At 47.4% G+C, this 13,318-nt stretch overlaps 1 protein-coding gene across 1 annotated transcript; it reads right to left on the bottom strand.

Annotated features, from left to right (window-relative positions):
* Window positions 1-6,009: 6,009 nt before the first annotated feature.
* COL8A1 (collagen type VIII alpha 1 chain) lies at window positions 6,010-10,305 on the bottom strand. Its single transcript, XM_054384726.1, has 2 exons — window positions 9,993-10,305; window positions 6,010-7,916 (listed from the first exon to the last, which is right to left on the bottom strand). The coding sequence occupies exons 1-2, from the start codon at window positions 10,303-10,305 to the stop codon at window positions 6,010-6,012; spliced, it is 2,220 nt and encodes a 739-aa protein (XP_054240701.1).
* Window positions 10,306-13,318: the final 3,013 nt, after the last annotated feature.

The following is a 13,318-nucleotide window of genomic DNA, read 5'->3' as shown; positions in this document are numbered from 1 at the left end:
CCTTTGCTGCTTTTTAATAAAATGTATATATAGAGTTTTATACATTTAGGAGCAGTGGAAACAATTCCAATATGAATGCAAAACTCTAGCAGGCCAAGAGCACAGTGTTTGTGTGTTCAGAAGCTGAGGATTATGAGAGCACTGAACACAATTTCTTTGCTGTCGCACTGTAGAGGAATAAGCATTGAAGTGACCAAAGAGTCATCTTTCTTTTCCCTCTTGCTGAGTACAGTAGATATTTAAGAAAACCAAGCTTCCTGTAGTTCTCATCTCCATCTTTAGCTCCCTGGCTCTGCTGTTTGGGAATTGGTGAGGGTGGTGTGATTTTTGGAGCGGAGCCACAGCTTAAGGGGAAGAGGCTTGTGTTTTCATCTAGTGACTCCAAAGATTTGGTGTTTCAAGCAAATCACACATATCTGAAATAACTCCAGATACCATAAAAATCTGTGGTGGAGGTGGGGAAGGACCCAGACATGACCTCAGCAAGGGACAAACTGTGCCATGGTGTCCTGCTAGCTGGATGTGTGTCCCTTGGGCCCAGCTGCTGCAGGAAGTTGCCCCTTGTCCAGCCATGTGCAGAGTGGTGGGCAAGAACATGGAGAAGGGTGTGCAGGAGGTCCTGGGGCACTGGAGCAGGTGACTGTGGTGGTGGAGACAGGGGAAAGGAGAATTACTTTACTAGGTGGCAGAAGGACTCTTACCCAGTTCTCTGGGTCCCATCTCCCCTGCCTTTTGGGGCTTTTTTATTTTTTGTTTCCCCCTTTATTTTTCAAGCATCTACATTTCTGAGGCTCTGAGGAGATCTTTGTTTCAAAATCTGAATGCCAACAGGTGGAGCCTGCTTCAGGAAACAGTGACACTGCTGTCTTTCCTTTTACTGGCATTTTTCTCATTACTACTTCAGTTAATTAAAGGCTTGTCTGTGACCCTGCATCCCCAGAGCTGCAGTGTTTTAAACTACTGACAACAGCAATTCCATGTGGAAAAATGCTGAGGTAAGGCTGTTTGCAAAGCTGGTGATGCTGTCTGAGCTCTCTTTGCATGGGGGATCTTTGGCAGATCTCACTGCAGAGCCAGGCAGAAGCAGAGTGCTGCCTCTTCCCCCTCAAAACCCAGAGTCGATCCTAGAGCCCGGTGCCCCCAGCTCTCCCACAGGCTGCCACTGCAGATCCAGCCAGGTCCATGTAAGTTGTAACAGTATGTTGGCCATGAGGATTGTGTCCAGGAGAGCTGGAGAGCTTTTGAATTTGCCCTCTCTTCACAGTGCCTGGTTCTTGTGATGGTGCAGGCTGCTTCCCTCTGCCTCTCCATCCCTGTCCTTAGTGACAGGAGGTGGGTCCTTACCTTTGCTTTTTAGGAGATGTCTTTATTTTTCTTTCCTTTATTTCCTCTCCAGAGATACTCGTCCTGATAATCTGATTTCTTTCTCCTAATTTTCCTAGGAGGTTTTCTGCCTTTTCTTATTTTTTTAAGGACAGTGAGGTGGTTTTGCTGTAGTTAGAATCCAAACAAAATAACTGCAAAAAAGGCTTAATGGAAAACAAATGGTGTCCCCCAAAATCTTCTTGCTTAAAATAGACTCCTTTTTAATTTTTTTAACTTCTTTTTTTCCCCATATCAGCTTTTTTTGGTCTCCCTATTTATTTAAATAACACATTTGGTATTCTCAATGCATTTAATGTGGTGTCTGCAAGCACTTATTGGCTACTCCCTTTTATTTCTTCTTAATAATCCTTGGCATTTGTATGACAGACTTGTTTTTGAAATTAAGCAGCACTCCCAGGGATATTTTTCTCACACTTCTGTGCTCTTTTTCTTCCTGTATGAATTACAAAGTCAGATGGTTTCATCCCTTGTTCCAGCAGCCTGCTGAATTTCAGGGCAGCAGCATCTGACAGTCAAGGTGCTCCTGCATTTTATATGCCACCCCCTTCAAAATGCTGCACCCTCAGAAAGACCCAAGCACACAGACCACAGGTGGGGTGACATGTGTTAGCTGAAAGCTCTGCTTGGCTCAGACATTTAGGGGTGTTTCTGTTTGTTTTCAGTCAGGAAAGTATTTTTCCCTCTGCTGTAATAATTAAGGAAGAGATACAACTGAAGGAGGAAGGTCACAAACTATTGCACTAAATATGGATCTGAGAGTGCCTAAAAGATACAACTAAATGACATTGCCAGTGGCTGTATTGGTGATAATAATAAAGAATCACAACTCTGGTGTTTCATACTTAATGGATGGTCCCTTTTGTTTCCTATGCCACACTTTCCTTTTTAAAATGCCCTGAGAGGTAGTATAAATACCTTAACTTTTAAATGGAGTCTGATTTTTTTTTTTTTTTTTTTTGGTTGGTTGGTTGGGTTTTCTTTAAGAACGTATGAAGCTCAACATTTGTTGTTGGTATCGGTAAATACTTATTTTATTTGCCATTTGTCTTAAGTTTTATATGCCTTTAAAGTGCCAGCTGTATTTGGAAGACAATCCTTACAGTTGTTCCGAGTAGCATTTTGAAACGCTACGAATGGAAAAAGATTATTTTCCTGTGAATAAAAACTGTGTTAAAAGACGTTGCCCTCGGGTTTCTTTCTGCAAGGTCAGTGCTGTGTGTGTGTGGATGTGTTGAGTATGCCCAGCCCCATTATTCATGGTAATGGTGTGTCAAGTACACACAGCCCTGTCAGCGACGGTGTCAAGTTTCAGAACAAACTTTCCTGCTTAGTAGAGCAGAGAGCTGAAAATGCTTGAACCTCAGTAGGCTGAGCTGTACTGCAGTTGATCTTACACCAGGCTTAGTAAAAGCAGGGACATAGTTTTTGTGGGTGAGCTCAAGAGCAATCATCCTCCCGATTTTAATTTTTCATGGATTTGTATTTTTGACTGTCTTATAGAATCATAGAATTGTTTGATTTGGAAAAGACTTCTTAGATCATCAAGTCCAACCATTAACCATGGCCCAGGTGCCACGTCCACATGTTTCTTGAACACCTCCATGGATGACTCCTCCACCACCTTCCTGGGCAATCTAATCAAATGCCTGACCACTTTCAGTAAATTATTTCTTAATATCTAACCTAAACCTTCCCTGGCACAATTTCAGGCCATTTCCTATCACCTGATACTGGGGAGGAGAGTCTGACTCCAGCCTCCTTTCAGGTGGCTGTAGAGAGCAATGGTCTCCCCTCAGCCTCCTTCACACTAAACAGTTGCAGCTCTGTCAGCTGCTTCTCCATAAGACTTTTTCTCTAGACCCTTCACTTATTGCAGACTTTCAGAGGAATGCTAAAATACAAGATAAACTTTAACTAAGAAGATTATGTGTGTTGAAAGACTTTAAATAGGAGAAGGACAGCAATTGTGATAGTTTGCTCATGTTTGTTTTCTTCTCTTTGTGCAGTAAAAATGAGATGCTGAGGAGTGGAGAGCAGCTTAGCCAGCGACTTCAGGGAGTCTGAGGGATATTTAGAGAATTATTGCCTTACAGAAGAGTTCAGCAACATTCAGTGGAAGGTATCTGATGCATTCAGTTTAGTATTGACAGTTCAGGAGTTCACCAGCTTGGAGGAAATGCCAGTCTTTGAGGTGAGACTCCATGGGGGAGCTACATTGTGGGTTCTAACTTACTCTCCACACTGGAGCCATAGTTGAGTAGTGATATAGATCGGTGACAAACATTTTGCCACCTTCACACTAGGTTTTTGTTATAGGTGAGGAAATGGAGAGGGGGAGGAATGGGAAAACTGTCTGCAAATCAGAGGTAAAGCCAGGGCAGGGGTGTGGTGTGCATCTCCCAGTCTGGGCAGCCAGCTCTGGCTTTTGGTGAGCACAAATCCCTGACAGCACACCTCTGTGATGCCTGCTTCTGTGGCTGTCCACACTGCCCCTGTGCCTTTTTTTAAAGCTGCACTCCCATGTTGGCTGGTGCTGAACTGCTGCCTGCTGGAGCCCTCAGTTCAGTCCCCACCCTCCCACAGAATCAAAGAATCATTAAGGTTAGAAAAGACCTTTAAGGTAATCAAGTCCAACCATAACCCAGCTACCATGACCACTAAACTATATCCTGAAGTGCCACATATAGATGCTTCTTGAACACCTCCCAAGTTGGTGACTCCACCACCTCCCTGGGAGCCTGTTCCAATGCCTCACCAGTCTTTCAGTAAAGAAATTTTTCCTAATATGCAGTCTAAACTTCCCCTGGCAATGCTGGGATGGCATGTCCCCCCCAGCCGTTTAGGGCAGGTTTTGCCAGTAGAAGGTAACTAAAAATAGGATCTTCTTTTTCTTCATGTCAGGCTGTCAATGGTGTCAGAGAGTCTTTGTAGTCTAAAATTCAGTGGCTTGAATGTTGCTTCTAACAGTTCTGCTGAATGAAGACAGGATTTTAAATATTTTTAAAAGATATTTAATAAGATATTTCTTTTTCAAATCAGTACAAAAATTTTAAATACAAAATTATTTGCTTTTGACATATCTCATATATTCTGGGAACACGCCAAAATCACCAGTGCCTGGTGAACTATCTGTCTGTTCCTGCCACCGTTCCATAAAATTTCTGAGATAAAGCACCACGTTATATGACTGAAGTCCTTAAGTCAATGTTAGACTGCATTAAACTCTGCATTTAAATAATGGTAATGCCAGTTAAATCCAATCTTAGTTCTGCATGAAAAACCTAGTTCATTTTTTGAATCAAAAGCGGTAGCGTTAGCTAAAGGCATTGAAAAAGTGATGAGTGTTTAACTCAACTAGCATTAACAGTGTGTGATGTGCAGCACTGTACAGGGAACCACAGCAAAGTACACTGCCCTTGGGAAAGGAGTAGGAGGTGAGATTAGCACCATTGATGAGCTCACAGCTCTTGCAGGAAAGTTGCTTTCCTCGTGTACAGAAAAGATGGAGGCCTGCAGGTTCTCCTTGACAACTGGTAACATATAAATAAGATTAGAAATCAGCTTTTACATGAAACAAAGTTCTCGGATAAATCTGCGTTACTGGTATTGCTGACAAAGTTACCAGTTGATCTCAGACAACAAATTAGCTAATTAGCAAACAGAGCTATATCTGCTTTGCCTAGTCATTGAAGAGGAAACTGATTTAATTTTCACTGAGTGGCAGAATTGGCATCTTTCCTGACAAGCAAACAGATGCTGGTCCTTGGCACAAGCACAGAAATCCCAGTGAGTTTATGCTGCCCTGCAGTATTGCCATGCATTGGCCAAAATGTCTTGATCAGGTGGCACAAAGCAAATGGGGAACCCTTCATTTTTGTGTCTCCTCTACCTCATCTGCTTCAACCAGGCAAATGCAAAATGGAGGCTTTTTGAGTGCTGTGGCATTTGGAGGAGAACCCAGCACCTGCTGGAGTCAGTGGTGGTGTTCTGGGTCCAGTGACTGCTGGAAAAGACTTGTGGGGAACAGTTACACCATCAGTATTCCTTTTCATTATAAATAAGTTGTTCAGGAAACAAACCCTGCAGGGATATTTTATATGGAGGGAAAGGAAATAAAGGTCTCCAGCTAAGAGAACCTTTGCTTGTCAGGCAGACCTGCTGTCAAAAAAAATCAACAAAAAAAGTGCCACTCGATTTTTTTTTCCATAGAATTTGAGACAGACCTACTTGGGTTTAAATCACTGTTTTTAATTTCATAACTATGATTAATGCAACAGTCAACTATGCAGCAGGAGTGAGTGATGTACACTGATTTGAACCTTAGCACTGAATTGTGAATGAAATTAAGTAAGCATGGCATCACAGAAATATATCATTACAGCTAACGTGCCCCCCTTGGGTGCAAAACAACTGTTTGTGAACATGATAAACATCTTCAGAGATGTTTACCACACCATTTAATTTTTTTTTCCATAAGTAGCTGTGCATAATGTTAAACCTTGTATTTGTATTTTTTTGTACAAGATGGCCCAAAACAGTCATAAAAATGCATCTTTCATGGTATAGAAGTTTGAAGCGGAGAAGGAAGTTGTTGGGTTTTTGTGTGTGTGCCTGGATTTTGTTTTACATGGGATACAATAAATATCCTGAAAAGGACGAATGAACGTACTGCCCGGCATAGAGTCCTGCCGCCTGCTCGGATGGCATCTGAACGTAAACCTTGTCTCCGTGCATCAGCTGGACAACAGCGCTGCCCGAAGCCTGGTCAAGGAAGCCCTTCTTGTACTCATCGTAGGTGTACATCAAGGGCTCGTTGTTCTTGAACAATGCCACCCAGACACTGGCTCCTTTACAGTGGACGTGGTAAGCGAAGTAGTAGATACCAGGGATCTCGCAGGTGAAGATCCCTGTCTGGGGGTTGTAGTTCTGCCGGCCATTGTAGAGGAGCTTGTCAAACTTCACAGGCACCCCAACCCGGGGAAAAGGAGTGAGGAGCTCGGCTGTGAATGCAGGCATCTCATAGACGACACCACCAGCCTTGCCTTTCTTGCCCTTGTAGCCATAGGGGGGCTTGAGGCCATCTATGCCTGGCCCCACCTCAGGCAGGTACTGTCCTACGGCTGGTGGAGTTGGTGGGATGATGACCGGGGGACCTGGGGGCCCAGGGGGTCCAGGTGGCCCCTGAAGGCCTGGCTGGCCAGGGGGACCGAGTGCACCAGGCTTCCCTGGAGGTCCCTGCAGCCCTGCAGCGCCAGGTTTGCCCATGCCAGGGAAGCCAGGGGGTCCAGGCAGGCCAGGCTCTCCCTTTGCTCCTGGCAGCCCCGGGGGCCCGATGGGACCACTGGGCCCTGCAATGCCGGGGATGCCTGAGGGGCCCTGAAGCCCCTGGGCACCAGGGAGCCCTGGCTCACCTTTGGGCCCCATGAGCCCTGGGACACCTGGCAGCCCAGGCAAGCCTTTGTGGCCGGCTTCTCCTTTGGGTCCTGTGGGACCTGGCAGCCCCCGCAGCCCAGGGGCGCCCACTTCCCCAGGAAAGCCTGGCTTCCCTGGGAACCCCTGCAGGCCGGGTTCGCCCTTGGGGCCCACTGGTCCTGGTGGCCCCACGGCACCACCTTCTCCTTTAGGTCCTGGAAAGCCAGCGGCCCCTGGGGGGCCCATGATGCCTGGCAGTCCTGGCTGGCCTGGCTCCCCTGGTGGCCCCCCAATGCCAGGTGGCCCTGCATGTCCCTTCTCCCCCTTTGGTCCTAAGGGCCCTGGCAAACCACCCATGCCACGTTCACCTTTGGGCCCAGGGAAGCCTGGCTTCCCAACTCCGGGCATGCCAGGGGGCCCCGGGGGGCCTGGAAGGCCTTGCTCCCCTTTCCCTCCTGGGAAGCCTGGCTGGCCGGGGACCCCATCCTGGCCGGGTTTGCCTACTCCGGGCAGGCCGGGAGGGCCTTGGATCCCAGGAGCCCCCGGGGGCCCCTGCAGCCCTAGCTCTCCTGGGGGTCCGGGTTTGCCCAGAGGTCCCTGCGGGCCAGGGAAGCCAACCATGCCTGGCTTGCCAACCCCTGGCAGCCCTATGGGACCAGGGGGGCCAGGCAGCCCAGGTGGACCCTTCAGCCCTGGTAAACCTGGGATCCCGACGCCCTTCTCCCCTTTTGGGCCTGGGATCCCAGGGACTCCCGGGGGGCCCTTCATGCCAGGCTCCCCTTTTGGCCCTGGTTGTCCCTGCAGCCCCGGGGCACCTGCTTTCCCTATGCCGGGAAGCCCATGAGGCCCTGGTGGTCCTTGTGGCCCAGGTATTCCCATGGGCCCAATCTCCCCCTTTGGCCCCATCTCCCCTCTCGGCCCTGGGGGCCCCATGACCCCTGGTTTCCCTGGCATCCCAGGCAAACCCGGCTTCCCGATTCCTGGATATCCTTGCGGCCCTGGTTTTCCTTTGGCTCCTGGCACACCGTGACCTGGTAATCCTGGTGGCCCCGGTGGCCCTCTTGGTCCAGGCTCACCGGGGGGACCTTGCTCACCCCTCAGACTGCGCATGGGTATTTCTGGGTCAAGGAGAAAAGAGAAGAAAAAAGAAAAGGGAAGGGGGAGGGATAAAAGGTGTTGGCAGTTGCATCCTTTGAGAAACAGTTTTGCTTTGAATACGCTTGTTATGATGCCTCACGGTTTTGTGGCAGGTGGGGAGGCAGAGCTGGCCAGTGAGTTACAGGGTGGTATTTGGAATGAAGAAGATGTTCCTCCTGTTTTGTACACTCCAGAATTGCATGGGCCACAAGAATGATCAGAGGATAATAAGGCCTGCCATATGAAGAAAGGCTGAGAGAACTGGATCTGTTCAGCCATGAGAGGAGGAGGCTTAGTGTAGACCTTATTACTATGTACATCAGGAGTGGCTATCAGCTGTATGGAGACTGTTTTCACGAGGAGTCACGTGGAAAATACAAGGGGTAATGGGTACAAGTTACTCCTGGTGAGATTCTGCTTGGACTCCAGAAGAAAATTTTTCACTATGGGAACAATTAGACATTGGAATCATCTCCCAAGGGAAGCAGTGGATTCCCCTATATTGGACAGTTTTAAGACGGCTTGACAACGTGCTGAGCCATCTCATTTAAACTCTACTATTACCTAGACAGTTTGGACCAGATGATCCTTCCAACCTGGCATTCTGTGCTTCCGTGTGTTCCTTTTTCCATAAGGTAATTATTTTGCATTATATTTGCTTAATTTTTGTCATACAAAAGCCATTTACACTTTACTAGTGATTTCTACCTCTACAATCTTAAGCAGCAAAATCTGGTTTTTGACCCATATTGCTGTAAATTAATCTATTTTTAAGAGGTTTTGCAGGTCACAGAGGCTGCTTGGTGCTCTTGTGCTGTAAGAGGAGTTCTGGCATAAAAGTCCCTTTATGGGAGGTGCTTACACTAGCAAGATCAGTTCTAAAGAATTGTATTAGTAAGAAGTAGGTATGACTGCATTTCCACCAAGGCTTCGGTTCCCATGAAGATATTACTGGGAACCTACAGTCATACCCAGCGTTGCTAAGCTCCCACAGGTTTTTGGCATAGCCACATCTAGTTAGAGCTCTTCTAAACACTTCATGAAATATTTTTATTGTCCAAACCCACATTTTTGTGTATGTGACCACTTAGCATTGCAGGTCAGGGTGAGGGAGCTGCCGTGTGGGAGTGCTTGTGCTGGGGCTGGTTGCTTTTCAAGCTGCAGGCTTTTTGGGTTAAGTGGAAAGTCTGCTTCTTTCTGGCTCTAAAATGGATCAAGAAGTGAGAGGTTTGGGGAAGTGAAGGGATAAGGTTTCAGAACAAGAGCATTAACTGTTCTTTGGGAAGCAGAAACCCTCCTGCCCTGCACATGTTGTGTTTTACGCACGTAGAAAGCCTTTGCTCACATGATGGGTTGGTTTTACTACAGCCAGTCGTCAGTCGTGCTTGTTCAGACACTCCCAAAAAACCCTCAAATCTTCCATTTCCTTCTGAAGCCAGTGGAGGCTGTGGTTATGCTGAACCCTCAGTAAAACAGAGAGTTAACCACCTTGTCTGAAGATGCACAGACACTTGCTGTCCTCACAAGGGTTTTATGACACTGGCTGTCCCTGGTTGCCCTTCTTTTGGTTGCTTTCCTAAATATCCTAATACTGTCTAAGCTTCCATTTCTGAATACTGAAAGCACTTGGACATGCAAACATGTGCAGTAATGGCTCCATTACACCCACAAATAACCTACAGCAAGAGGACTGCAGGGTCAGGAGAGCAATTGTATGTGTTTTTTCTGCAAACCTCTTCTGCAAAACTCCTTGCCTCAAACAAACACCTAAACAAATCTGGGGGCAGCCTCGGCTGATAGAGGCTAGTCAAAAGTAGGGATTCTCAGAGGCTGTGCTGCAGCCTGGAGGATGATTGTGGCCTTGATATGGTGACCCCATGGCCAAATGCTGCAGTCCACCTATGCCTAGGTACTAACCTGGCCAAGCCCTTGGGGCACCTGAGTGCTGTGTCCAGCCTGCAGCAGCCTGCTTTCCATTTTCTGTCCTCCTGGGTCAAAAAGTGCTGGGGGCACCAGGCAGGACTATGCAGGGGTGGCAAGGTGTGTGTTGAGCCTACCTTTCTCTTTCTTGGGAGCCATGTCCTTGCCAAGTAGAGGCATCTGTGGGACCTCCTTCATGTACTGAGGCAGATGGGGGTACTCTTTCCCGTACTGCATATGGGGCACCTCCTTGCCCATGTGCTGCATTGGAATGCCTTCTTTGCCCAGTGGCATGTGAGGTACTTGTTGTCCAAGAGGTTGGTACTGGGGCACCTGGGGTGGCAGCTGCTTGATTCCATAGTAGGCACCACCTTGAGCAGAACTCACCAGCTCTAGGTAAATGGTGACAGCCACTGCCAGCAACTGCACAGGGAAGAGCAGCACAGCCATCACCTGCAAAAAACACACCAAAACCCACGGTTGGCAGAAAATGTTTGGTTTGTGTCATGCATTTCCCGCTAGGCCCAACTTGCTCTCGTTTTCTGCAGCAAACTGGACCTGAACCTCTGCAAACTGGCTCTGGTTTGTGTGTTGCCCTGAAGGACATCCTGCAGCAGGTTTGCATCTGGTTTGTTAGAGGCTTTTACTCAAATAGTACTACTACTGCAGTGAATGTCCTTATGTGCATTTAGTTTTATACTCCCCTGCATACCCTGAGTGGTGCCCTCTGCAGTTTCTCCATATGCGGACCTGTTTCCTGCCATCTCTAAGCTTTAATTTGCTGCTGTCTTGCTTGTGACATGAGGTTTGGGGAGCAAAGCTGCAAGCTCCAGCAAAGGGAGAAAGGGTAAGCAGGGTCATATGGGAGTTTCTTAAAAGCATTCTGCTCATGGAAGATAAATTATCAATACTTATTCTGCTATGGTTTCCATAGTTCAGTTTCTGCAGCTCAGATCTTTGCCTAGAATTGTGCCCCGTGGCTGCAGATTCTAGGGGCTCTCCATTTCTATCTCAGCGCCTTTCCTGCTCTCCTCTTAAACTGGGCCCTAATTGCTCTCCGCGTTCACCCAGATGAACTGAGCCATCTAGGGGCTGTCTGGGCCATCACTGCTTTCAAGCCTTTCTCCGAGGCGGGGCAGCTACTTTCTAAAGGTCTCCCCTGCTGCAGACTGTTCCCTCCCCGGGCAGCCCATCCCAGCACCTCGTGATCCCTGCTAACACCGCAGAACAGCATTGGTTTTCCTTTCTTCGTTATAAAAATACAAGTTTGTGACTTCATACCGTCTGCTGCTGGCTTTCTTTTCTGCAGTAAGTGCTTTACTAGCAGGTTAGCAGCAAATCAGGGATCGGGAAAACCCCAAATTAATGCAAATTTGGGGGCAGCCTGAGGTAAGAAGGAGAGTCCAGGTGTTTGAGTAACGCATTGTCCCACAGGCAAGTCCTGCTCTTTTCACACGCACAGGGCAATTACCAGGCCCAATGGCTGTCCCTGCTTTTCCAGTAAAGACACAATGCACCCAACCTGAGCACTTGGAAAAGCCCCCACCATGCAGGCACACCAGCAGAGCTTTGCCAGCCTGTTCACTGGGACTCTCTCCCAGCAGCTGCTGAGCCCAGGTGTGACTAGGGTGGTTTGAGGAAGCAAGTGAGGCTTTTATACCACCTGCTTACTTTCCTGTCCTTCTCTGGCAGCCTGGCTTAGGTGAAAAAAAGCACTTCAGTCTGTTGAAAAGGATCTCAGCATCATGCTCCCAGTGCCTTGAGAGGTATCTTTTGTGAGGAGAAGCTTTTCTGCCTTTCTGGCTGTGGCTGTTTTTCACCTGAACTCACAGGGCTCCCCTGCACTGACTGATTTGCAGCATGCAGGAGAATCCTCCTCACTTGGAGGACAGCTGACCCAACATGAGCTAGGATGTACCCTTGCAGGGACCCTACAGAGACCTGTCTTTGGGCAGCTGAGGCCACCACTGTGAGCTGGGGGGAAATATAAAAGGTAGGTGAGGATGGAAGCAGGAAATGTATTTATGGTCGAAGGGGCAGCAAGTGGCTCTGCTTGCCTTCTCTAACACTGCATAGCCTGCAGCAGGCCTCCATAAAGGGCCTCAGAATAAGCTGGGAGGGGAGACTGCAACACAAGAGACTCATGCCCAGTGGGCAAAGGGTGAGAGCAGGCTGTAGGGTGGCTGTGAAACTTGCTGAACTCACTGGCAGGTCAGTGGCAGCGCAGGAGTCCAGCCCCAGAGTTTCCCCACTCACCAGTTGGGCTGGCATAGACATCCCAAAGATACTGCTTCTCTTATTAACCATGTGGTAACATTGGGTGTCATTTAGTTCTTTTGGTTTTACTCTTGCTCCAAGTTCTCCATTCACTTTGCATTAGTAAAGTACCTAGAGAAATGCTCACTGGTCTTTTAAAATAACATTTCTCCTTAATTTTGTTCTAAGAGATCTAATCTCTCAATGGAAGTCAGTCTATCACCCTTCCTGAAGGTGTAAATGGAGGCTAAATCAGCACAGTTAATGTGTAGTTTAAAAGACCAGCAGAAGGTTACTATTTTCTATAGTGATGCTAAATAGACAAACTACAGAAGAAATGGAACTATGTGTTAACAGCAAAAGAAACTACTCCAGAAAATGAAATATTAGTGAATAAACACTAGATGGAGCATATGTTGCACAGCTGAATCTCTAGTCACTTCCTCTGCCAGGAATTTAAGATCTTGGATGGAACCAGCTGCCATGTGGCAAAGAAAACCAGAGCCAAGACGTACAGGAGTTTGTAAGGGTAGCTAAGGCCCAAGCACAGTTGCTCATCTTTTTTCAGCAAAGGCTTCATCTCCAGTGAGCTGGATGTGGCTTTTAGCCCACAGCTGGCTGCTTTGCAGTAAGCTGAAGGATTAGGGCCTTAGGAGGTGGTATTTCTGCTTAAAGCCCAGTGGCACTGGGCTGGAGGACAGCCTGTGCACAGTCAGTGACTGTGGCTCAGCTGGGATGTGGTAACATTAACTTGCTGCAGCTTCACCTGGGCACGTAGACCCCAAGCAACCTTTTTTTTTTGGGTGGGGAGCAGGTAGCCACGCTCTTGTCTGTTGGCCTTTCTGTGCCATAACAAGTAACTGGTTGCAGCTTTGACTCTGTAGCTGAGCAGAGTAACAAACACCTGCACCAGCCTGCAGAGAAAATCCCAGCTACTGCAAGATGTGCAGCCTTCTCTGCATCTCTCCCAACAGAAAAACATTGCCTGTATGAAGAGAGAAATGCAGTGAAACCTTCTGTCCAAAAAAAAAAAAAAATTAGAAGGTGTTGGATGATTTAAAACTGTTGTTGAGACCTACAAGTATGAAGGACATGGTGGGTTTTGAAGAATGAGGTTATTAAATTAGCTTCTTGGCTACTTTGTTGTTCTGGTGACCAGTTTTAGGGTGGTTGGTTTGGGTTTTTTTTTTATTTTTTTAGATAACTT

Source organism: Indicator indicator, chromosome 1, assembly GCF_027791375.1.
Source record: "Indicator indicator isolate 239-I01 chromosome 1, UM_Iind_1.1, whole genome shotgun sequence".
Lineage (NCBI taxonomy): Eukaryota > Metazoa > Chordata > Aves > Piciformes > Indicatoridae > Indicator > Indicator indicator.
The sequence above is the reverse complement of the archived record's forward strand: the minus strand, read 5'-3'. Positions and strand labels throughout refer to the sequence as shown.

What these genes read in the sequence shown, in the direction of transcription:
- COL8A1 (XM_054384726.1), bottom strand. Translation starts at nt 10,305, where the DNA reads ATGGCTGTGCTGCTCTTCCCTGTGCAGTTGCTGGCAGTGGCTGTCACC. An exon ending in GGCTCCCAAGAAAGAGAAAG is followed by an intron (nt 7,917 to 9,992) that starts GTAGGCTCAACA and finishes TCCTTGACCCAG; the next exon opens with AAATACCCATGCGCAGTCTG.